The sequence below is a fragment of the Scatophagus argus genome, chromosome 9 (genome assembly GCF_020382885.2).
Source record: "Scatophagus argus isolate fScaArg1 chromosome 9, fScaArg1.pri, whole genome shotgun sequence".
In the NCBI taxonomy this organism is placed as follows: domain Eukaryota; kingdom Metazoa; phylum Chordata; class Actinopteri; family Scatophagidae; genus Scatophagus; species Scatophagus argus.
Genome location: NC_058501.1, coordinates 22,357,721 through 22,384,806, shown reverse-complemented (window position 1 = coordinate 22,384,806; position 27,086 = coordinate 22,357,721). Strand labels below are relative to the sequence as shown.

Genomic DNA, 27,086 nt, shown 5'->3' with positions numbered 1-27,086 from the left:
ATAAGTATAAATCTAAAAACTTTTCGTATAAATGAGGCCTCAGGTGTGAATTTGTGCACTAAGGAGAAAACCTGAGGATTGGATTTAAGATGGAAAAGAGTTACACTGTGCAAGCACCTGCCATCAAAATGTTAATATTTCTCACCATTTTCTAGACTTGACAGAATAAACCACCCCAGACATTACCATGGTCAACAAAGTGTGACCAAATTGATTTCTGTTTAGGCGGTGTCAGATATTTGACAGCTAACAAGCGAAAGAAATATATCATGTTCCCCTTGCAGTTTGTTCAGCACGTGCCCTTCAGCGCTTTCCTCCACAGCCATAGAACTGAAATCTGTGTGCTCGCGTGGTGTCACAAATGGAAGTTAAGGGAACACTGGCACATTCCATCGAGGTGCTGATGGGATGTCAAGGCATGGGAGTAGGGAAAAAGTGGTGGATTGGTTTAAAAAGAGTGAGAGAGCGAGAGAGAGAGTGAGCAAAAAGGCAAGATAACTCGGAGGCAGAAAAGGAAACACAAAGGAGAGTTGAAGGAAGCAGTGAGGCAGGGTTAAGGAAAAAGAAAGAGCCCCGGAAACACAGGGAAAAGCAGAGGCGAGACGCAGTGTAGGCAGACAGACATGACGTTCTTTCACTGTGGATTAGCATCAAGGCAGCGAACAGAGGAGGGATTTGTCTCCTGAGGAGCTTTCCCACCTCCTCTCCCTTTGTTTTTCTTTTCCTCTTTGCATGACTGAGTATGAGTAAGGACATGTTTCATGCTGAGGTGACTTTATAGTGCAGCACTGACACTGCAGTAACGGGCAACCCTGCTCTGTGAGGTAAATAAACCAAAAGGAGCTTCTACTACGCACAAAGCCCGTAACTGAGTAACACACTGCGAACTCCTACAGAGAAACGTGCACATTTCCGCTTGAAGCTCTGGTATCAGCTAGTCAGTCCTGGCCCCTGTTGGTGCTGTTGCCATGGAAACGTGTTGTGTGCACGCAAGAGACACCCCCTTTGTGTGAATTTACCATAACAGGTGTGGGGTTAGGCTGTTTAAGAGCCGCTCAGCTGAGGATACAAGTCAGATCTCAGGCGTGAATTTCATTTCAAACAACAGACACATTTATCATCTCTGAACATCACTGCTTGTACACACACTTTTTTACCCTATTTCTTGTGTTCTAATCAGATTATGTCAGATTATTTCAGGTTGCTATTCTCTAACTACGGAGCTGCTGCCGTGCATGGGAAACATGACTGTGCTAAGGAAGTGCACAGCGTCCTCTGTCTCTCACATTTTCACACACACACACACACACACACACACATTCTTGCTCATACACACAGGAGGTTGCCTAGCAACATTTTATGGATTCTGACAGGCAAGAAATGGGGAAGCTCATTCTCAGCAAGGCAGTTCAGACTCTGATCTCTGTGAGGTAATGCTGCAAGACGGCAGCTGTACAGTAGAGGCTGATGCTCGTGTGTCTCACATATGAAACAACCACAATATGGAGTGGCAGATGAAAGGAGCAGGATTTGAATAATTCACTGGCCTGATTATTGATAATTCCTTCAACAAGAGAGGATTGCATCTGCTTGCATCACAGAATGCCACCAATAGAGCCCTTTATCTGACACAGAATCCTTCCTCAGGAATTAAATGACTGAGGCGAATAGAAATTATTTTCATGATCAATTAATCTGCTTCTCAATTTTAATCATGCAGTCTATGAAATGTCAAAATAATGTGAAAAAAAGTCTGTGGTGACATCTTCATATTACTCGTCTGAACTGACCAACAGTCCAAAACTCAAATAACCAGTCTACTACCATGTATGGCACTGAAAAGCAGGAAATCTTCACCGTTGAGAAACTGGAATCAGCAAACCTTTGGCATATTTGGTTGAAAACTAACAGAATATACATGCTAATTTGTCGACAAACTGTTTCAGCTCTAATACTTGCTCCACTCAACAAAAATAAAAATCCAACACTTTGCCTTTTATTTAGACCAAAGCACACCTGGATAATAATCTTGTTGTTTGACCAACACTAATTGGAACCACCACTTCTGGAAAAAAAAAAAGGTTTAGACTAAAAGAGCATTTTCACTGCTGTGCTACATCACATCTGTGCCAACACATCTTTAAACAAATCTGTACTCGTAATTTGAAGGAAAGAAGACTCTGTGTGCATAGTAAAGTGGGGGAAAAAAGAAATCTTGACATAAAATAATGCTTGATATTAAGAAAATAACCCTGGGACATTTAAAACCAAGTATAGTAATGCCCTGATGATCCTGGAGAATCCACATTAAACATGTATTTTAACTTGTGTAACACAGACAATGGCTCTTTGTTTTGTCTTCTGCAAAATGTCACTGCAGCTCCACCCTGCACATCATAATTTATCACTTAGCATTTCAGAACATCTTCTGTACTGATCTTGTTAGTCTGCGGCAGGCTGAGCCATCCAGCTGCCCTGAATGCTAATCTGAACCTAAGTGAGCGTTGGGTGAGGGAAGTGACATCCATGTTTGAGCTGGAAACACCTGACTGTGTTCTTTGACACCGACTGTGTGGGGGGATTTTTTCTGCGAGGAACGAGCGCCCTGTCTGAACTGATGTGATGGATTATTCACAACTTTAATAGCTGTTGCTGCTGGAATGTTCTGCTTGCTGTAAAGAGGGAATTGGGTTTGTACTGACCCAGTTTCTATACAACAGACAAGCGCATGAAACCACGTCACATGCACACACTGAACTACAAACATGTACACGCACACACGCGCACACACACACACACACACACACACACACACACCAATCAGATTGGAAAATAAGTCAATGCTCAGGTTCATCAGTTTGCCATCTGTTGTGTCCTAGTTTGCAATTCTGGGCTGTTGAATTTTCTCCAAATGATTTTAGATAATCATATATAATGCCGCTTTGCGACCAAAAGCCCCACAAAGCATCTCTGGAAGCTTCTGAAAAAAAGGTTTGGACTGCTTGAGAATTTTCACTTCTGTGTTACTCACTGGACTATTGTTTCATATAATGATGATTCATTCCGACAAGGCGTTTATCAAGAAGGGCTACAACTCAGTGTACAGCACAAAGCAAAGTTACATCAGATGCTGTTTTGTTTCCAAATGCACAACTCATGTCATCTGCCCTCAGACAAGACTTGACTGATAATGAAATGCCAATTTGTGAAGATGAGTAACTGATGAAGTTGAAAAAGATCTAATAACATCTGGCAGAACTTTCCTTCCAGCTTAAATACTTTGAATTATCTCAAAGAACTGATTTAATACCATGGAAGATAAGAAACAGGTAAAGCTCAGGCAGCTACAATAGACAGTGTACACTTGTGCACATGCTCTATGAATTAAACCATGTTTAATATTAATGTGTTGAGTAAGCCAACACATTTACACACTGTACATGTTGTAAATAATTTCTGCTAATACTGTAGATCTTTAAACAGCTGGCTAAACCGCAGGAGTTCTTCAGCTTAAGAAAGAAGGCTGTACAGATGGGACAGGGTAATTATGATTAAAGAATGCTGTCTGCATTCTTAAATTCAACTCGCTTCATACTGTAGCCATTTTAAATTCCTCATGCTGCAGCCAAATCTGAATCTGATAGAAAATGGCCAAAATAAGATTCACACACATCATAAAGCACATCTTTATCACAAAGCCACGAGTTGGTAATTGTTAAGGGTTGGAAGGTGGTCTGACTGAAACCACCAAGGGGAAAAAACAAAAGCACAGAATGAAGTATTTGATCCACATTCGTTAAAAGATACAGTCCTCCTTTCTGATGTGCCATGACAATATAAATTGAATATTTTATAAGTCATCCGTCTGGAAACCAGTGAAGCTGAGCTGTGATAATGATGGTTCGTCTTTCCTCTCTTCCAGAAGGCTTACTCAGTGATAAATTAGTCTTTTATGCTACTTAGACACCAGATAGTGCGCCATAATAAAGCACATTAATGTAGAAGTTTTATTTCTCCTCATTAATTTCAATTCAGTTCAATTTATTTATATAGCGCCAAATCACAACAACAGTTATTAACAAGTTTTACTCATTTACACTTGTTAGCTCAATCGAGAATTGTGGAAGACCGACCTCTGACAGTAGCAGGAGCACAGATAAATAAAGCTGATGAAGACAGCTGCCCATCCTTTGACAGCACCACATGATGTTTTCCCTCTAGAGGCCATTGCTGTGAGCATATACTTGAGTCTAGTAGAGCCTTCACTGACGAACTGCCAATCAAACTTTTTCAGAAAACGTGAGTGAACTTACTTTACCTCTGGCATCATTAAGTCATTATGCTACAATAGGCCAAAAAGTCATGACTGTATAAACACATTAACTGCACACAAGGACGTAACTAGTTAGGAGTGTCTGTCAGAGGACAACTATGGGTGGACTGCCATCTGCTAGCTCTGATGTAGCCTGAACCTTAAACCAAACCTTGCTATTAGAATACAGTGCAGAGGCTGTTACTGGTGTGAATTAAACACCTCTGTCTGAACCACAGCTTTTCAAAGGGAAACAGTGACTGGATCACATACTCGAACATGATTCAAATGGTAATTCAGCTTATGCAAATAAGCAAATTCTAATCACTTCTACTGAATTTCAGATCGAGTGATCTGTGGTGTGTGGCTTTAGAGAGAGATGGTGGAGCCATAGGCGAGTGCTCGGGAGCTGTGTCAGGAAATGTCTTTTTATGATCATTCCTCTGGTGACGTCTTACCTGCTTTTTGAGTTTGCAGAATTCTCTCATACACCCCCTCACAGTTCTCTAGCAGAGCCTTGCTGGTCTGGATCACCTGAAACGAGGCAAACATATTGTTCATATTTGCCTTTTCTTTCCACATCAGCAAAAGTGGCATCCCACAATAAAGCAGGAAGCAGTCTCCGTCTGGCGGCCGGGTGTTTCTATCCAGGGAGGGCTCTGAAAAACAAGCTGTTATTACAGGCACGTCAGTGGGTGTGGTCGCTGAAGTGCGCTGTTTAAAGCCAAAATTAGAGGGAAGGAGACACAAGCAATTAGGGGTTTTGTTAATTAAATTATGTTTTTTTTCCTTCTTCAAACAGGGGCAGTATCTTGTGTTCAGAAGAAAAATAAAGCTGTCAATACTGATAATTGGTTTTGAAAGCATCTCTTAAAAAGAGAAAGCAGATAATCAGGGTTGTATGATTAAGATGAGAGTAAATGCAAACATGTGAGTCCTTCTGAAGCACAGCACTACCTACCATCTTATCTGTGAAACTGCAGCTGTAAAAGATGCCAAGTTTAGCTCCTGTGGTGTTATGCTCAGCCTTAATTGAGTGCACACACAGCTGACCTGCAGACTGTTCAAAGTCTCATGGTGCACATTAAGGTAGACTCAAAGACTTTGAGAATCTATTTACATATTAAATGCCACTGCTGCATCCTCCCCTCACTACCTTAAAAAAAAAAAACTTGTTTCCTTACACAAGGATGAAGGCACGGTGGTGTTTCATGAGGTTAATGATGCATATGTAAGCCGTCACAAAAAGCGGTAAATAAGCACTGAGCGAACAGGGCACCTGACATGCCATCTGGATCTTTCTCTCTGATAATGTTAGTAATAGCTTAATTATTTCATGGGAAGGAGATACAGCCAAATGTTGGTCTGTTTTTGATTTCAATTAGTGCCTGTTGGGTCTTGGGCCCTTTGTGCATGCACAGTTGTTGTAATTGACTTGAAGATTCACTTGAACACTCTCTAAGTTACTTAAGTGCATGCAAGGTCATGTAACAGAGCCAGAGTGCCCTGCTCAGCTGCCAAGATGGAAAGGAAGGAAAGGAAAAAGACTGTTTTATTCAAGCTCAGTATCACAAAGCCACTTGCTTTTTTTGTGTGTAAACAAAAAAAGAGCAGTGACCAACATCGTGCCCCTGTGATCGATCTCTGGAGGGTTCTGGCTTTGTGGCCAGTCAGTGAGAGAGGAGAGGGTGGGGGTGGTGAGCGTCAGCACACAGCATGACATGGAGGGAAAAGATGTGAAAAATGGAGTCTTCTTTCACAAATACAGGTGGAAAATTAGAAAATTTTAATTAGTAACTACCTTATAATTTAGTTTTCTTAAGGGTGCTGATATTCTATCATTTTTCTTATTGTTTATTGTGTGTTATATGTAGTTAAAAAAATGTGCACTATAAATACAGTTTATCATTATCATTACTATTATTATTGTCTACTTTATGGGGAACAGATACAGTCTGACAAACCCATGCACTGAAACACCATGTTCGGCTGCATGCATCCATGACGAAGTGATTGTGGTTGTTTGTCACTCTGCAGCTGCAGTTTCAGCATTTAAAGCTGTCGCACACACTGTGATTACTTCCCTGATGCGAGAAAAAATTACCATCTTGGTGGCAGACACAGCATCTAAAATGTATTTAAAGGCACATTCTAAGGTAAGTGGGTGGACTTTGCCCCAGTTTCACATTAAAGACTACTTCTTTTAAGTGGTATGTTTAGTTCTGTTATCATTACCCACATTTATTTTTAAGGTGATGTTAGCTTAACACCATTATGTATGTCACTAATGAAAACTAGAAGGGAACACATTTTTAATACAGACCTTAATTATAAATAGGGGTTAATTAATGGTAATTATGAATACAAAGCTATTGGACATATGCGGATGAATAATACACAGAACTAATACTTACATACAGTTCTTAATACATTCAACTGCCATAGAAATAATTACTACAGAAACTGAAAAAGAAAAGAACATGTTTCTATTTACAGACTGTGCCCTGAGTTCATCTGCGGTGAACAACAAGAGAAATCAGACCATATTATCTCAGACCACAAGCTGGCATCATGCTGAGTCTCTCCACCTTTTTCTCGGCACACAAGTGGGCAGGGATTGAGACCCAGATTCTATTTTTGCCAATTAGGAAGCGAAAGCCCGATTACTCTGTGGTGGATTCTGACACAGTGCCTGAATTTCTAATTGTACTGTTTCATGCATTATTTACAACTCTTTAAGTTTGGCTCTCCTCGTTTCATTTATGCCTCTGTACTTGTCAGCTCCTGTTCAGCTGTGCACCTTCCTGCTGCTCGCCTCCTCCGGCACTCTGCGGATGATCAAGGCCTGCAGCCTCAAACCACTTAAGCCCTTGCTCTTAATTTATTCGATTTTGGTCCCCAAACACCCGTCGATTCCCCATTTCTCCCATCCAACTCAATTTTCCCGGTGTTCTTTCCATCGAGGCCAATTAGCTAGCCCTCCACTCCAGAACAGAGTAGAGGGGTCACCTTAATCGGTCTGTATGAGTCTTTCAGCTTCATCTCCCTTTTCAGATGTTCATCATTGAGTCCCAAGGGATAAAATGTTCCATAAAAATAACTAAATAAGTAAATAACAATTACTGTGCATTGTTTCTATAAAAGTTAAATTCCATGTCTGTGCCACACAAGTGCCTATATTGAATTATATTATTATTTATTATTGAATTTCCCCCGGGATAAAGTATCTATCTATCTATCATATTACAAATGTATCAAACAAAACATTTAAGATGATGCTACCCACACCTTGTGTGCCGACTTGTTTTCAGCTTACGGTGGGTTCTCCCTCTATGCATACTGTAAATGTTTGACACTGACACCAAACACTGAATCTAACCTCACAGAGTTAAATGAATATTCTGGGGACATAAAGCTACAACCAAAAGGATGGAGATAAATCTGATAAAACACAGGAATAAATACAGGAAACTAAGCTATTCCCCTGGTGATCTACTTCTGCTAGTGGAGAAGTAGCCATTTTTACAGCAGGATTTCTGCCTCCTGCCTGATGGAAAGTCGACTTCCTCATAATATGCTGAGAATCAATGTAAGGGAACAGGATGTGTTAAAGATAATGGCATTGTCTGGGAATGGCCTCAATTGCATGTTGCATAAGTTGCGAACATTGATTTTATTACTTAACAGAGCTCCAGCACCATCAATTAGGTCTAGTAAAGCCACGGTATTGATTTGATTGGAGTCTAGGCTAGTTTGCTTGGTTAGGTTGTCTTTTCCTCTTTGAGGGACAGATACATAGACAAAACCCCCATAAACTACAGTTCACTGCACTGTTGCTCGAACAAGAGCCATGAGAAGACAAGAAAGAAAAAGTGAATTTACCTTAAAACAAATCAGCACATTTTTGTTTGAGATTTGTATAAGTGGATGGAAAATTTTAGATCTCACCTGGACAGGTCAGTAAATTTTGTCTCTTCCTTTGCTGTTTTTATTATTATTGCAGTTCACATAAAGGGAACAACTCTTTCCAGCAGCTACTCACCATGTCATATGTGGTGACCACTTTCTTGAGGACCTCTGATAGCATGCCTTGGGGCTCCAAGTTAGGGTACTGGTCGTTGAGGTTGAACACCAGCAGGGGGCTGTTGTCAGGTCCAGTCAGTCGAGGTGAAAGGGCCAAGATGCACTGCTTCAGGTTAGCCACTGCTGAAAGGCCACACAGCTCTTTAAAGGACACAATGGCATTCTGCAGAGAAAATGGGAGAAATTAGAGCTGGGCGTGCATGCGGTATATACTGGCATTCCAAGCAAAACACGTCTAATGGCATAACCATTAGTTAAAATCTGAAAAGAAAGGAACCCATGTTGCTAAAATCTGGCATGTCTGCATTAAGGTCCATTGGCCAAATCTGGCCCACCACCTCATTTTATGTGGCCCTACTTCTCCCAGAATTCACCCTGATTTTGTTATTTCTGCACATAGTTACTAGTAGTCAGTACAGCCTAGACAGCATCTCAGTGTCACACCGTAATTTCTAGCAGTGAGCAGTCAGTCGATATGTCCAAGAAAAGAAAAGGCAATTTAATGAGAGATCGAAATGCAAAAAATTAAATACATTTTTGTGCTTAATGAGGATGCTAACCTTAGCCAAGTCCAAGAATTAAAAAGCAGCCAGTGTTTTTAACAGAATGTGTTTGCAGAAGTTACAGCACAAGACACTGCAGCAGTGAATGCCAGCTTTTACGTGACTGCAGAAATCAGCCAATCATCAAATTTTCAAAAGATGTATTTTTTTTTTTACATGTATGTTGAAGGTATGTAAATACTTGTACACTTGAATGACTTGGTATTATTTTTGTTAAGATTTCTGCTTTCAGAGCTAGTTATTAATTATTAAGCTATTACTAAAACACCCCAAAAAATCAAATGCAGAAACATTATATAACATGGCAAGAAGCTAATGCATTTATATAGTCTTATATTTACAACTTACAACCATAATGTGATGTGACCTGGAATGAAAATGGGTTGACACCCCTGCTGTAAGAGGAAGTGGCTGGAAGCTCACTCACTACCTGTGAGAACTTTTGGTCTGGCAGTTGTTAGCTACTCATAAACACTCAGTCCTTTCTGGACTCTCTCACACACACTCACTCACACACACACACACACACACACACACACACACAAATCCTAACCTTCCTGTGAAAGGCCAAATTTAAACCCCATGTAAACAACCGGCGGGACAAACTGTGACAGGACAGCCAAGATGTGATATAGTCTCAAGGCCAGTGTCTTGTTATCACACAATGACTGCAATATAAACATAGCTACCAAAATAAATCCTAATATAATGCCTGAAGAAACACAATATGAGACCAACCACAAAGTGTTGTGACTCTCCAGTGCCTTTCTCAAATATGTCCTGTTTACAGAGACATCAAATGATTACTGAAGACCACAAATATGACTTAAATGTGACCACGAAAAAGACTGTTTTCACTGTCCCTTCGGTGTTGAATTGCTCAATATCAAAGTAGGACAAGAAAAAGTTTGGGCTGACACTGAATTGTTAACTGATTGACTGACATCATGAAAATAACTGATTATTACCTTTTTCAATCCACTGTTTACGATTTATATTTTAGAAGTTCTGGATATCTATTACATGATCTACCATTCAAACAGGAATGCTACCATAATGTTTCCAACTTGTCTCCCTTCACCTATGTGTTGTGCAATAGTCTAACTATTGCACAACACATAAGGATTAGATCAAATCTAATTCAGTCAAGCCTGGTGGGTTTGTGTTTCTCTTTTGTGTCTCTCTTTCCAAAGAGGGATTCTTTTTTCTTTTACATGCTCAGGAGTCTTTGTAGTAAATCTGGTTGTAATCTAAACTTGACTTGGGTTTTCATTTTCTTCAGTCTGTCCTTTTACAGAAAAACATCTCCATGCTGCAAGATGGAAGAAAAAGTTCCCACACACATCAGCGATGATAATGTTAATTCAGTAGTGCACAGATCAGAGGCTGAGGATATTAATGAATAGAATGAGTGTTTAATTTTGTCTTACCTGCATGTTTTCTCTGAGGTCTGTTGCCTCCCTTAGTGGCAGCAGGGCTGTTTTGAAGACATCATCCACAGCCTTAATCACTAACACTCTCATGATGGCATACTCTCTACTCCTCTTGCCCTTTCGTACAGAAAGCCCCCTTTTGTGGGGTTTGCCACCTCCTCTTCGATTGGTTATGGCCACATGAACAAACAACAAGGTATGTGGCAGAACCTCCCCTGTCAGAGACTGTAGTGGCACATGGCGAAAACCTGGCTGGAGACACTCAAAGGGGATTGTATATTGGCCGATAAATTCATCACCAATATAGTCGTCGTCTAGCACCACAAAGCGCACCATTGCAAGCTCTGGCAGATTTATTTGAAACTCAAAGCTCTCATCAAAGAGAGGGTTGTCCCCATTCTGGTGGACCGTTTTAGTCCTTTGTTCAGCACAGTCAGCAGGAATGCCATGTATTTCCACATACACATATGGGTCTACTACATCTCCTTTCGCACCTGAACCTTTAGGCTTTGGGAAGTTCTGTCCACTGATGATCTTGATGTGCAAGAGCTGTGGAGATACACCAGGCACTGAATCTTTAGTGTTGGCACTAAAATATGAAACTTGCTCCCTCATGATTGCTGGACGTAGCACGTAGCCACAGTTCCCATTCTGACGGAACCAGCCGATGTTCAAGTCCATCATCAGGCCAGGAGTTTGGTAGTTCATTGCCACAATCTGGCACCCACACTTCCAGAAATCTTGTGGATTCATGTTGCTGGAGTCAATTCGCATGGGGCTAGGGTAAACCCGTGCTAGGAACTTCTTGTTGTAGTTAACAAAGTCACCTGGGAAGTCACTGGCACAGCGACTGGCAAAGACCTCATTGAAAGAGCAGAGTTCCCATTGCTTCTGGCTTTGGAAAGACGTTGGAAAGTCTTTAAACTCCACAGACTTACACAAGGTCACCAGATCAGAGAGGTCCTTCGACAGCTGGAATTTCTTGGGTGCAATTGTCTGCTGTTCCGCAGACTCAATGCTCATCCTCTGAGACATCTCTGCCCCCTCGTCCTCATCTGTCACCTCACCCTCAGATGCAGTGCAGTTCGTACTCAGTTTCTTACCCTTCAGGAGGATTTTTCCCTTTAGTGCAGAAGGAGAGGGGAGGTAACAGTCTTCAGGTTTTGGAGGGTCTAACTGGATCTTGTCTCCAAGGATCTTTTTTAAGTGCTGAAACATGACCCTCTGCTGCTTTAAGGAGCAATGGTTTTCTAAACACAGAATCAGTGGAAACTCAGATGCAACAAAGGCATACTTGTTGATAACGTCAATGACACTGCGAAAAGAAATCTGTGATGTCATCGTGTGCCCAGTGTAAATGACAGGTTCGTTATCAGGCCCATCCCACACATCCAGCTCCACACTGCGGCAGCCCATCTTGAGAGCACGAATATAGCCCGTCACATCAGAGGGACCTCTGAACTGATCTTCTATCAGATAAGTGTTGTGGGATGCATTGATATAATAGTGGGACAAGGGCTGGTTCATGTCCTGGCATACTGTCTTTTGTTCAGGGTCAAATATATGGCACTCTGAAGACATAAGATAGTTGGTGAACCCATCAAGAGAAAGCCAACCCTTGAGTTGGCCCTCTTTAGATGGTTCATATTTCTGAATGACTTCTAAGCTGGTGTCTTCACTGACTTGTGCCATACCCTGCTCTGCCTCCAGAAATATCATTAAGTCCTTAGTGTCCAGAAATTCTTTGTTACTAGAGAACTGAACAAAGAGAAAATAAATTTCTGGTCTGGTGCAAAGATCATGAAAGACCTCAATGAACTCCTCTTTTGTCACATCAGAGCCTGTTTTGTCCTTAGCTTTGTGAAGCTCCTTGAACTTCAGCTCTATTTTCACATTTTTAAGTCCTGGGTTCAATTTTTTGATGAGCTGCACAGCCACACATATTGTTATTTGTTTGCTGTTGTTACTGTCTGCCTCATCAAAAAGTTCACCGAGCCAAGATAAGCGCATGTTGTTCTGACTGCTCTCTATCATATTCAAGGTATGTTTGCCGTAGGAGATCAGGTACCTCAGCCCTGTGACCCATATGTTGGCCACATCTGCTGTGTTTGCCACCAAGTCCAGGGACTCGTAGTTCTCCCCAAAGATAATTGAGAAAGCACAGTCCTCCGATATCTGGTCATAGGTTCCATTGGTTCTGAAAGTGTCTGTATTTTTCCCGGTCCGAACTTCTTTGATGGATTTTACATCAATTTTGGCCTTTTCCGATTCTTTCTTTGAGGGCTCCCATCTCAAAGACTGCATGTCGGCATCAAGAAGGAAGTAGCGGTGGTAAATGCGTGAATTTGACCGCACTTTCTTTAGCTCAGAGCCATCGACCATTGCATTAATACAGTCACTTGCACTGCTAATTTTCTTCTCAGTGGGCATGCTGCTGAATGATACAGTCTTCTTTCTTTCTTTACGCTGTCTTGAGCCATCCTGCCGAGAAACAGAACAGAATGCATCATTAAAAATCCATCTTCCATATGTACTAAGTGACAAATAAGGTTGTATTATTTCTAAGACATACATTTAAAAAAAAAAAAAAAAAACTTTGAGTGGAAAACCTCGTCAGCTGAATAGTGGCATGGTTTTCTTGCTTCCTGAAAAGTTAATGGTTTGAAGACAGAAGGCTTTTGCCCATCAGTGCTTTGCTTCTCATTATTAGCCATACAAATCAATCAAATCTAAAAATAAAAAGTTATGTTTTGTGCACGTTAGCTTTCAAAGGTGCAGAAAAACTTCAGTGCCACTGGTGGAAGATAGCTATGTACTGTAAATTTACTCAGCTAATCAGTGCAAATTTGAGGTCTCTGTACCATATTGTTTACAATTTATTTATACTTAGTACTTCTACTCCACCACATTAGTTAGAAAATGAATGACATGTCCTTCCCAACACTGGTTACATGTATCATTTACATGTCTATGCTTACATTGAACATTTACATCTTCCTTTGATTACTTAATACATTTGACAGAATAATAATAATAAATCTGGTAACAATAGCTAGATTAAAGCGTAGTTGTCACAGAATCATTATTTTTGAAGCAGTTTCATCATGATCACTCATCTTTGTCTACTGTCTGCTTGCTTATGATTTCCCCTGTGGTCCCACCACACTACCGTGGCTCAGCAGTTGCTGTTAGAGATACATAGGCATTAGCTGTGCTATATCATGCACCTACATGTTTGCAATTGGACAAGATGCAGCAAAAATGTGGATCCTGACTCAGCAGCTGACAGCACAGTCTTAGTCAGCTTGTTTATTTTTTTGCACAATGAAGACATCATCTACTCTGATGTCTTCATTGTGATAAGAGTAGATGAAATTCAATAAAAAAACTAAATGGATATGTACAGAGGGGGGCGAGAACTAAAGAGGCTTAAGCAAAGTCTTGTCCATCATGAACAATCTACTAAAACAATCTATCACAAATATAAGCTAAATAAATATTAAATCTCAAACAGATGTTTAAAGTCTATCAGTGGGCAATTTTGAAATTACATAAGGACAAATAATGTTACATAATAAATTTTCAAGATGAATTAATCATTACTCCCATCTGTGTGTTGGAGTATTTCCCAAAAAAAAAAAAAGAAACAAACAAAACAGACCAGCACACTTATACTGACTGATAGAATCACCCCTCCATGTATGGACCATGTCAAGTAAAATGTAAACATAATAATCACATTCTTGTGCAGTCTGCTGGTTGACTTCATTATATCAAAGGGGAGCTTATAACCTAAATGCATGACTGCAGATAATCCTTATGATCTGGGCAAGAATGTGGACTGAGTTACAGTCACATCTTATTGAAATATTTCTGTTTCCTGTTGTACTGCCAGGGTTGCCATGCCAGGCGTTCTCCTCAGGATTTCCCCCTGCTTCCTTTACCAAAACTAGAAAACAATACTGCACACACCCATCTCTGTCTTAGCATTTGTTATTATTTCCTGACAAGGCCGTTTCTTATGCAGTAATTCCTTTTCTGCCTCTGGTGGAAGGTTCAGGGTGTTTTCTTTTGCATTAAGTAGAGTTTTATTGGTCCTTAAATGGCACCTAAAAAGACTCATCATCATCAGATTGTGTATTTTTAGTTATATCAGATAATTGCTTCATAGAGTAAATATTCTTCTAGACACAACTATCTCTGTTCACATCAGTTTCACAATAAACTCTATCTTCAAAGTGAGCAGTGATAAAGACAGCAAGGTTCAGGCACAGCACCAAGAAAGGCTTCAAAATAGGAAGACCTGAAATATTTAATTAATGTCAGCAGCACATACCTGATTAAGACCTTAACCTGTCCTACACAGATCATGGCTGCTGTTTTTTTTGTTTTGATTTCTCTTCTTTGCAAACATTGGACTGACTTCTAAGGTTTTATGAACCTATACAGGGGAGCTGAGCCGATCCTAGCTGACTACGGGCGAGAGGCGGGGTACACCCTGGATTGGTCGCCAGTCAATCCGAGAAAACCCATGCAGGCACAGGGAGAACATGCAAACTCTTCACAGACGGGCCCAGACCGGATTTCGAACCTGGAACCCTCTTGTTATGAGGCTACAGTGCTAACCACTGCACCACCGTGCCGCCCAGATTAAAAACAACATTCAGTAATTAGTACATGTCCATGGAGTCCATGTGGATGCGAAAGCTGCAACATAAACACCAGTAGTGAGAGATTCACAAAGACTCTGAGCTACATTCAGCGTCTATCCACAGACGCAGAAGCTCCTGAGGAGCTGGAGGGACAGCGGCCAACCAAACTGCCTTCCCGAATCACAACAGACATTTCTTGAACCATTTATTGACAATTTTAGATTGATCCTGAAGGGATCCAACAACCTACTGTTTTTTTGTTTTGATTTCTCTTTTTTGCAAATATTGGACTGACTTCTAAGGTTTTATGAACCTATACAGGTGATCATCAGGCCACCTGGAAGTCAGAAGGCTCATGGTGTTTTCTTTTGCATTGTGACCATCAGGTCACCTGTATAGTGTGATTGGGACCGTATTCAAATTCCACATAATAGTGTTTGTCAAAGAAGTGTGAGCTGGTGAGTACATTTCATAAGCCATAAATTACAGCACCAGTACGTGTGTACTGAGTCACTGGTACTGACCAACAACCTTACCAACCACTTTTTGCGTAATCATCATTTTGTGTTCGTCTGCACTGTCAGTAAAGAGAACACTAACTTTATGGTCACGAACATCCACAACACACCTAACAATGCTGTTACTGATCACCTCTTTGAGACTGGTGAAAATGTTTTTCATGCAGTGTCAGGGGAATCAAAGTTAAAGTTTCTCTCATTGTTGAGAGAAATTTTTGCATAACGGTGCTCATCATATATTCCCGGATTCATTTTTCTTTTCAGCCAAGTTCAGAGAAGATATCCCCTGGTACATTTTGGAAGCCAGTCAGCAAAACATAAAAAAGGTTATTGGATGGTTTCATGGTGTTTCATAATAAAGAGATAATAACCAGTTTAATCCCATAAGGCTCACCTTGACGTGGGAAATTACTTTTATACTTTTACTTACCATTTCAGTATGTGTTTTGTTTGACTGTCTGTGTGTTTGTGTGTTTGTGTGTGTGTGTGTGTGTGTGTGTGTCCTTTGCATGAGTGAGCAAAGGAGACAGAGTAAGTCAGACAGAGGCAAACTCAAGCAAGTGAAAGTAAGATGGCACATATCCAACTGCTCACAGATCCCATAGGAATTGGAATTCCCTAACGGACCGAGTCCTGCATTTTTGTCTGGCTCAGTGAGCAGTTATGAACCGTCTGCACAACTGGAGACATGGCAGGGGACCCATTACTCTCTGATCCACTGTTTTACCTACACCCCCAACAGCCAACACTGCTAATCACCTTCAGTTCGTGAAAAAGTAAAGCTGTTCAGTTCTGTTAATTCTGTTTTTAGACTGGTACAAATATGGCCTTTATGTAAACTATTAACGCCTGTGTATGATTATATACCATAGATGCATTCAAATTGACATGTTGTGACATGTTTCCACATCCTTCACATCTTTATTTTGGAAGTGGATGCATTTTGTCAGATTTATCATGTCCTGAGGCTCACTCAGCCCTGATATTAAGAGTCAGATGATGAATCATTTTCTAACTCTGGATTAGACCCTAGACTGCTTTAAAGTCTCCTCCACTGTCCACCAGGCAAGCTAAGGCAGCAGCATAGTTACGTAAGAAGCTCATACATATCTCACAGCTTTGGCAGTGGGATACGTACCTTTATTAAGACTAATAGTCCAACCCAAGAGCAAATAACAAAAGTACTTACAAAGCTGCAAACCAATTAAACTGCATATACACACCATATCTATTCAACAGCCAATATTTTAAAGCCTCACCAGTATTGCAGTAAAAAGCTCCTCGTCTGATTAAAATAGAGTATGGAGAATTTTTGTTCTCAAGCTGTGCTGAACTGAAATCTCACAGGAGTTAAAACCTGGTAAAAGGCCCAGCTTCTTCTGTTGTGTACCATATAATATCAGTCGGTCAAATGAACAGTGAAGAGAGCAGGTACGCTGGGAGTTAACTTCTAAAGCTCTACCATTTCCTCAATACATATAAATGAGAGTTACAAGTCTATTTCTAGAACAGTGTGGTTCCGATTACATTTTATCAAGCTGACATCAAATAGGGGATTTAAGGACAAAATTGACATCCATTCCCCTCAATTTTTAATGTAATATAATTTTGGTTTATTAACTGATTTTCCATACTTTAATTTTTTCTTTTATTTTTATACAAACGTTTATTTATCTTGACAGCATTCAGACCATGTGCTTGTGAACTTGAGGGCTATTGGCTGATGTACTGTAGCTGACAAATGGACTAATAAACACAGCTGCATTAAACGACTGCCTGCCTTCATTCACTGGACTGCAGGACCACCAGGACACAGAATTAGCCTCTGCCACTAGCCACATGCTGGTAAAATATTAAAGTGGCCAGTACATTTGCTTCACTCACCAGCCGAAAACAATGGTAATCTATCAAGTGGCTGAAACCATTAAATGTAATTTTTAAACATTCTATGGCAGCATTTCAGTTCTGAAAAGGAAAATACGCCATTAACCAGAGAAAAATTGCCTTAGGTCTTCTGAGTTAACTGTTCGCCACCACGTGCCTCCAAACTGTGCTCTATGGAGCTGTTCAAGGGTTTATAACATCAGCTCTTTTATCATCAGTCTTTTTGGCTCTAGGCTTAGGGAGAGATCCTCTCACATTATCAAATATTGATTGAGCTATTAACTACAGTTACAATAAATGAATTTGTTATTTCAGTAATATTAAATACCTTTACACAGTTGTAATGCTTTATTAAGGCTATGGCTCATACCTAAAGACGCATAATAAATACACCAAAATCAAACTTGCAATATTATTATGAGTGCTGGAGCCGATCCCAGCTGACTACGGGCGAGAGGCGGGGTACACCCTGGATTGGTCGCCGGTCAATCGGGGAAAAACCCATGCAGGCACAGGGAGAACACGCAAACTCTACACAGAAGGGCCCAGACCGGATTTTGAACCTGGAACCCTCTTGCTATGAGGCTACAGTGCTAACCACTGCACCACCGTGCCGTCCAGATTAGAAACAACATTCAGTAATTAGTCCATGTCCATGGAGTCCATGTGGATGCGAAAGCTGCAACAAAAATACAAAACCTGTAACATAAACACCAGTAGTGAGAGATTCACACAGACTCTGAGCTACATTCACCGTCTATCCACAGACGCAGAAGCTCCTGAGGAGCTGGAGGGACAGCGGCCCACCAAACTGCCTTCCCGAGACTGAATCACAACAGACATTTCTTGAATAATTTTTATTGACAATTTTAGATTGATCCTGAAGGGATCCAACATCCTACTCTTCAGGAGAATTGTAGAGGTTCTGATATTTAATGTCCTCCTACTTGTGGACAAATTAATTCATGTGCCGTGAATGAGTTGATAGCATGAGATCTCAAAATGACAATCAGCTTCCCGTTTCCCATGTGTAGGCTAATAGAATAACACACATAACACACATTCATGGCCAACAGTCTGTCATGTCAACATCCATCCTCACTCACTTCTGGTATTATGTTGCGCCTTTTCCATTCATGTTATGCCTTTTGCATTTGGTTCAACACTTCTGGGCCACCATACTGGCCTGTAGATATGAGCTGAATGGAGAACAAAATAAAATCAAGTCATGGACTATCTCATCAACCACTGAGCCACTTGCTCATCTGTCCTGAAATCTAGCTTTAACCATGAACCACGTAACCTTCGACCACTGGTTTCTCAACATTTTTATGGCTAGTGTGAATAAAAATTTGATGAGACCTTGAAAGAAATGTCAACCGGCCAGACACAGTAACATTTTGAATCATTACCAGTAGTATTTCTCATTTTACAATGAGCACATAAAAGAAATAAAAGAAAATAAAAGAAAAAATGCCCAGCTGGTCTCCTGACTCTACAAGATGTAAAGCCACACTTAATCATGTCAGTGTCCAAAACAGTACAAACGCTCCATTGTAAACCACTATAGAACCTGGCTGTTTGGCCCTTTAAATACCACGCCTAACATACCACGCCTAAGAACTGTATTCAGCAGTAGGTCTGTCAAATCTTCAGTATTTAATGCAAATACAAAAATGTTAAAATTTTTTGTTGAATGAGGAGATGCTGAATTCATCTGCTGTCATATAAGATGAAAGATGAAAGTGACATATTCCGTCATTGGAGGGAACTCACTCCAATGAAATTCGTGCTCTGCATTTAACCCACCCAAGTGACGTGCACACACACACAGCAAACCCGGGGCAGTGGGCGACCGCGTGCAGCACCCGGGACCAACCCAAGACCAACCCAACAATGGCAGAAAGCAATTCGGTTTCGCAGTTAACCTTGAAAGTGTTAGTCCTGGATGTCTTTCGAGTTCACCTTCAACCGTCGCAAATAAACCTCAATGTGTGACAATTTGTGCTGTGTGGAGCTATTGAGGGGAACCATAACCGTGTGTGGGTGAGCCTCACACTTTCAAAACACAAAATCGAACCATACGTTTTTGCATGCCATAGCCCACCAAAAGCCTTTTAATAACTTGTGTGTCACGTTGACCAAAAAAGACACTGAAATATCAACTGCCACATCTAAGTATTAGTACTGAACAGCAACAGAATAGTACTGAAACAAGAGAAATACACCTCAGACCACTGAAGAAGTAAGGCACACAGATGTGAGATGACATTAGTCCGGACTGCTTGTCTTTACATGGCCATCGAACTTAAACTGATATGGATCTTTGTCTTTTTTACCAGTAAGGATCCATGCATATTACCACATCTTACAGTAAGGTCATTCTGGAAAGTACACTGTCTAACAATGTAAGCATACTAAGCTTCAAATCGACCAACATGACAAGGAAAGTCCACCCATTTATTGATGAGTAATGCAATGTAACAGCTTTCAAGCGCAGTGTACACTACTTTACTGTTCGGTCGTCTTAGACTTCAAAGCTGCATTTATATATTATTCAAGTCAGGTCAACCCTGCAGTTGTTGAAAACAATCTTATTCTCATTCTGATCAGACCTCAACCAAGGAATGATCAAGCAAAACTGTCATGTCACAGTTCAGACTAACAGAAGAGAGAGTGACATTAGCACAGCTCAGCATCTGATAAGGCATCCATGATGAGACAGTTTCAGGATGCTGGCAGGCTTCAAACATTCTGCCTGCACTGCGTGTACAATTACAATATTAGCTGCCAATTTCACAAGATCGCCATAGCCAACACTGTTATTATTGCCAAACAGCTTAGCTGATTCATCCTGGGAGCCACTTCAGGTTGAACAACAATGCAACACAATGCTGAAGCACTGAGAATAACAATGGGTCAGTTTAATCTCGGTCAAATCTTTACAGTTCATTAACCGGTGAATTAATAAAATGTTAAAATAGTGTTATTCTATGGTTAACATGACTGTCATGTTAAGCATAGTGTTGTTCAATGTGTTGATCTCTCATTGTACAGCACCCCAGGGCTGTGCTGGTGCTGATTTTCTTTCTAACCATAGCGAAACAGCAACTTGTCCCTATTGTTTGGCGGTTTGAGTCTTGAGTCTAGCAGCCAATCAGATGTTCCTGACTTGCTGACCGATCAGAGGATGTCTGGGCAAGTGCGAAAGCTGTGATCTGATCAGTGGAATATCATGACGGCAGCAAGCTCATCCTCAGTGCAGGCACGTGGTGACCGTCACAGCCCTCATGGCACCTACTGATCGATCAAAGTTCCTACAAAAGAGCTATTACTTGTTAAAGGCATAACATGCAGCAATTGTCAGTTACTGTTTGAAAACAAAGCATTCAAGGTTGGCCCTTTGTCTTTAGCTCATCTTAACTGGGAGCAGCGGTGGTCGAGCAAGCTAGACAGTGAATGAGGAGAGGGAGTGGCATCAGTGTGAACAAAGCAATGAGTCAGAAAAACAAAATGTTATTTTCTGATTGATTCACAGTGTTTACAGTCTAAAGCACAAATAAAGACGCCCACACCTCCACACAACGCTGCAGGAAGGCAGGCTTCATCAGAGGGCAGGGTCTTTGTAGATACAGACAGATACAGTTCTTCTAGTGGGTCAAAAAATATGATGAAGAGGGATGTTCTTTCATAGGCATTGTTTCATACTATGTCTTTAACGTGTAACTTGCAAACAGAAATAGTTTTCAAATGTTTGCCCAGCAGACATTCTAAAAACCCAACCCACTTTTAAGAAGTTAGAACCATCAGATGGTTAGTGCTTTTGCCCGGAAAGTTACTATAAGGATATAACTTGATTAAATATAATAAATTTAATATAATAATATTAAATATAACAAATTACTCTCATTACATCAATTACTCTTACTTGTAGAACACATCAACTTATATTGTATTAATTTTGCATCAACACAACTGTCACATTATGAATCTTCAGGATCAACACAGAGTTTCACAAGTAAACACCAGGTTTCCATAATCAATTCCCTTAAAGTATTTAAGTTCATTGCCTGTGAGAGCAGGATTTAATAAACATACTTTCTAGGAAAGACAACAGTGGAGTTTAGTTAATACCTTTCACTGACATCCAAGAGTCACAGCCTCAGTTGTTGAGATTCTAATACATAGTGGTGTACAAACTTAATTACTGATAATATACTCCATGTTAATTGTTCAAATATATATTCTTCCTTCTGTGCTTCAGCAAAATATTAATTCAACTCCTCACAAGGGCACAGAACCGCCTCTTCCATTAATGTGGCAGACTGTAATCACTGCCCAGTCATTTGAGCTACCCTTGAAATAACTGGGTGAGGCAAGCCGCACTTGTGTAAATCAGTGACACATGAGCTGATGAATGAATAGGCAATTATTCAGGTGCTGCTGTGAGTTGCCTTGAACATATGCAGCCACACTGACTGAGTGTGAGACAGCAGTAGGACCCTGCATCAAAGATGGCTATCAAAAGACATTTTTATGAATAACCCCAGTGACTACCAGTGGCAGTGGTTTGGGCAACTGGCTTGAACTAAAGCATGCATGCTACATTACTTAAAGATGTGTCCCGCAAAACCCTCTCTGAAGCAAAGCACAACATGAGTTTGGGCTAAATGACAATCTGTGGTCGGCAGATATAGGCAAAATGATAGCATGGAAGTCAATCCAATCAATCACAATACAATCACAATATGGACATTTGCATCACCACCTTCTTAATGGGAACCTAATGCCACCCACTTTAGTAAAAAATAGTGTGCAGTAAACTCAGGCCAGTTAAATTCTAATGCTAAAAAGTTAAGTTTCCTCCTCAATGCCACTTCACCTTTCAGGAGAGATTCTGTTTCATTTTCTTTCTTACTTCAATTCTCTATTCTGATCATACTTAAAATTGAGCAAGTGATGACTACTGTCTACCAGTTTCAGAGAAAGTACTCACATGGACAAGATGCACCGTAGCATATGCAGCACTGAATTTTTTTTTTCTTTACCACAATTAATCAGACTGGAAAGAATGGAAACAGTGTTTGGGAGCCATTTAGAAACATGGTGAATGACTACATTAGCATTAACAGTGTCCAGCAAAGATAGCTTGATATACAGTAGACCAATTAATTCATCAGTCCCCACAGGGAAATTCAATCATTGGGAATTGACAGACTGAGCCATCTATCCTCAAGGCATCCTTTTACTGAAAAGTGACAGCATCAATACAATATTTTTGGCTCCACTGTCGCAGCACTTGAATTTCAGTATACATTTATATGTATTCTTTACTGTCAAATGTATGTACAATGTCCACTTCAGTGTGCACTGTTAATTAATTGACTTTACAAACGAAGGAAGAATGCTATGTAGGCACGGACCCTTAATTCCCACTGGTCCTGACTGAATGATATGATACAAAATGATAATTTTGTCCAAACCTGTCTTGGACTCACGGCAGTGCTGGGCCACCATAATTAATACCATATTGTCTTCCCTTTTAACAGGGTGATATCACAAACTGAGTTTGTTTGCGTCTGCTGCCAGAGCTGTGAAATAAGTGTTATTTACCAAGCAATGGAAAGATCCTCTTTGTTCGAGAGGATGTGAGGTGAGGTGGGAAGGAAAGCATGGCCACGAGCTCATTATTTCTCCTGCCACTAGCCACCCACATACAACATGGTTACAAATTACTGCTGAAGACAAGATTTTAAAATAGACTAGTAAATACCTAAGCTATTACTTAAGCTATGCGTAAGTGCCTTTGGATTGCATAGTCATAATGTAACCAAAACATAACCTGCTCTCTATCAGTTTAACTACCCATTAAATATTTTAAGTGCACTGAAAGCTGAGATTCAAACCACAAATCAGACCCTGTGTCCTCCTCACAAGGGTACACTAATCTCCAAATTTATTATTTTTGTATCAGAACAACAATGATGCTCAGTTATATAGTAAAGAATTTTGTTATTAAGAAAAGTGCACAAGAAAATTTTTTAAAAAATTGAAGTATAACCAAATCTTAAATCTAAAGCAAACACTAATCACTTATGTCTCAGTCCATTGCTATATTTTGTTGAGTAACAAACAGATGGGACTATACGGGACACATTGCCTTTTTGATGGAGGTAATTACTATACCACGCTACTTGTGGTGAAAAGAAGGTCATCTTAAAGTGGTACTCCACCCAAATTCAAACCTTCACCCTGTGAAGGTTTGAAAGATGGCTGCTAAAAGTTGGTTTCATCTTTCATGGAGAGATAGAGCAAGTGGGCATAGATGTGGTAAACTTGAAATCATGTCAGTTAAAATGGTTTCCAAATAATCAAAAAATAATTCTCTAACCACTCCTGCACATGCTGAGTATTCTATTCTCAGCATGTGCTAAAAAGTCATTACTTTGCCAAAGATTTCCTGTGTTTCAGTGGCAGTGTATTTGGAAATATTTCTCTGAACACACACCGTTAGCATTCAAATGGACAATGTGAAGGTTTGGAGAAGCTAAACTATGGCTGTCATCAGTGAATGCACTGACGCTTGAAAACTTGACACCACTAGAGGGATGAATGGGAGTTTAGGTGGAGCATCACTTTAAGTTCAGTAATCAGCAATTACCTAATTAAAAGATCTACAAAAGATGTTATTTTGTCAGCCAAGGACTGCAAGCGTCACTTTTTTCAAACAGTACACATGCAGTTTTGAAAACAAAGGTCTCAGCATGCCAGTTTAGATGTGTCATTAGCTGTACCCTCTCACTTCACAAACACATGTGCATTCACACTTGCACCACAAAATATCTTCAGAACAGAAACCCTTACAGAAGTCAGGTTGCTGTTAAGCACCAAGTGTTAAGGCTGTTACTATGAGAATGTGGCTGGTGTTGTCCCAACCACATCCTCCCATCACTTCAGAGAAGCAATTTAACAAGAACTGAGGCCCCTGACTGACAGTGGGGAAACAGGCTGTCTTGTTAACACTGGTCCTACCCCTCACAACCACCATCTCATGTAGTCATAGCTGTCCAAAACAAAAATAAGAAATACTGGCATGCAGACAAGGGCACTGCCTGCTGCATACATGATTTGCATGACAGCCCTCAGCTTCAGGAAATTCTGGGGGTTATACTTCAGAAAGTACGTGCTTCTTACATTTTTTACATAACATCAATTTTAAAAAGAAATATATTTTCACTGTCTCCAGGTTAAGTGTTTATGTAATATGGTAGTGTAACATCTGAGAAGTCTAAATCATTTTCAGTGTAGTGAGTTCAGAACATGAATTTCTGCTTTGTTGGTGCATGAGTTGGCATTTATGCAAGACTTTATTATGGTTGCTATTTTTCTGTCAAGATCGAGAACTCCACTTCCTGCATCAACCCAAACCTTGGAAAGTCCATGTTCTCTTAATGCTAACTTAACGTGACTTTTATTTTGGCTGCAGCTTACTGGAGGTCATTATCTCTGCTGTGACTCACTGCATGATTATCCTGTGTGCTGTGTTGCCAAGCAGACAAATATAATTATTTCAAAATGACCTGTTGTGCATTTCACTTATTGCTTATGCCATATCATGAAGGCTTTTGTTGTGTAGTCTGACATGGCCCTTAATGGAATTTAGGTGATTGAGCAATCCAGAATGATTTCTTGTCCGCATGCAGACCCTGACACTGCACCTACGTATATAAAACTGTGGGGCAGTTCACTGAATTGTACAGGGACATTAATCATGACAAGAAAGTGTTAAAGAAGATACTGAAACCTGAGTTTTGAGTTGAGTCTAGACGGTCTTCACAACGCAGTCAACAAACTTGACGTTTCTCTTATTCAAACGAGCTTCCTCCTGTTTTGACAGCACCTATAGATCACAGGGGCAGGCATCCCACTGTAATAAATTGCACTCAAATGGTCTGGGAAGTCAGACACGTCCTTGTGGGGTGAGAGATAACTTGGAACTTTACAAGGCAGAAATGTCAATATTACCCCCATTAATCTTCAGGCAGAGGGCACGTCAAAGTTCAACACCCACAGTGTGCCAAGAATGCATGGCCTGTAAAATCTGCCAGCCAAAAAAGGTGAGCAGCTGAACCCTGTCCACTCCCAGAGAAAAGTACCCAAATGCAGAGAAATATTGATTGTGCACGTGGTAATAAACGATTAAGCTACCAAATTCACTCAGACACATCAGACTTTGCCATTTGAAAAGTGCTTCTCAACAAAATCCTTACACCAGCTCATGCATTTTAAATCCAGCTTGCCCCAGAGAGAATGAAATCTCTGAGTCTGACTACTAATTTACTGACCTCCTAAAAGTTAAAGGAAAACAACATATAAATTGGATGCATACATTTCTGACGTCTCTTTCAGGATCCATTTTGGGTCTATCCCATGGTTACGTCCTGTTAATTTGAAGAAAAATGTAGCATGTAAAGCATGTTGAATTCTTTGTTCGGTTTAGCCAAGTAACTCCCTTAAGTGTTTTCAAACTTGTTCCTTTACAATTTTGTGGCTGACATTATGACAGCTACAGCAGCAAAGGCATAACTTACATTACAGGGTTGGTGACATTAGCTACAGGCAGTGTCTCAGAGGCTTTCAACATACAGTACACACAGTCCACTGCAATTTGAGGAAGTGTTACTACACTTGGTACCCCTTAAGCAATACTTCCAATGTCCATGAGTATGCTAAAGTGCAAAGCTTTAAAGAATCACAGTAATTTGTTTAAAGGTATGGTTGTCATTTGCATACCTCACAGCAACATGTACATGTACACATTTCAGCATATTGTCATGAGAGCATCCAGGATCAGCACCTGGACCGGGTTAAGACTTGAGTGTCTTGCACAGGGATTTCCTCTGATTATCCATCTTTGTTTTCCAGCAATATGAGATATTTTATCGTTTTACTCACTGCTGTACATTGCTGTACACTACTGTATATTATTTCTGTGACAATATATCATCCGGCTGAAGTAGCTACTGTGACAGAGCCATGTGCACATATGTGAGGTCAACATGCAAACCAGTCAGTAGCCCTGATTGGGATTTTATTACCAGTAATTGTGATTACTATCATTCAGCTGCATACTGCTATCGACTTTATGGAATACTGACCTCATTCTTACTCAAGTGCAATATTATATTTAAAGTATTTGCTGTCCTTCCTGTTCTTGTCAAAAATATCACATTTATAATCAATAAACTTTTATCCATGTGCATTCTGTCTTTTGTGATTTTGAAAAACACATTTGCTTTAACTCCTTTCTTTATAGTATTGCAAGCGTAGTACCTTCAGCCACAGAAGAGATACTACACTGTTTTTCTGTCACAAGATATTTAGCTGCTTTTTTTCTCTACATCTCCACTGATAAAACACTCTGTGTGCCCTTACTGAGAACAATTAAGATCACCTTATCTTATCCTGTCTCTTCAGGCATACAGATATATCGAGAATACTGACATTCAAGATCAAGGAGTAGATCGGCTATACAAATTCCTATGCAACATATTCAGACAAAGTACAGGATGTGCTTATGATGATCCCATTACTGGCCTGCGTTCTGAAAACCACCTATTCCACTGACAGACAAGGTTCAC

The 27,086-nt window shown here is 40.3% G+C and overlaps 1 protein-coding gene across 2 annotated transcripts in view; it reads right to left on the bottom strand.

Annotated features, from left to right (window-relative positions):
* Positions 1-27,086, bottom strand: part of LOC124064283 (inactive phospholipase C-like protein 2) — a 32,897-nt gene that overhangs the window by 3,632 nt on the left and 2,179 nt on the right. For both annotated transcript variants that reach the window (XM_046398590.1, XM_046398589.1), the window contains exons 3-5: positions 10,389-12,872; positions 8,355-8,558; positions 4,771-4,846 (exon numbers count right to left, since the gene is read on the bottom strand). In XM_046398590.1, the coding sequence (XP_046254546.1) occupies positions 4,771-4,846; positions 8,355-8,558; positions 10,389-12,872 (2,764 nt within the window). The remainder of the gene's footprint in view (positions 1-4,770; positions 4,847-8,354; positions 8,559-10,388; positions 12,873-27,086) is intronic.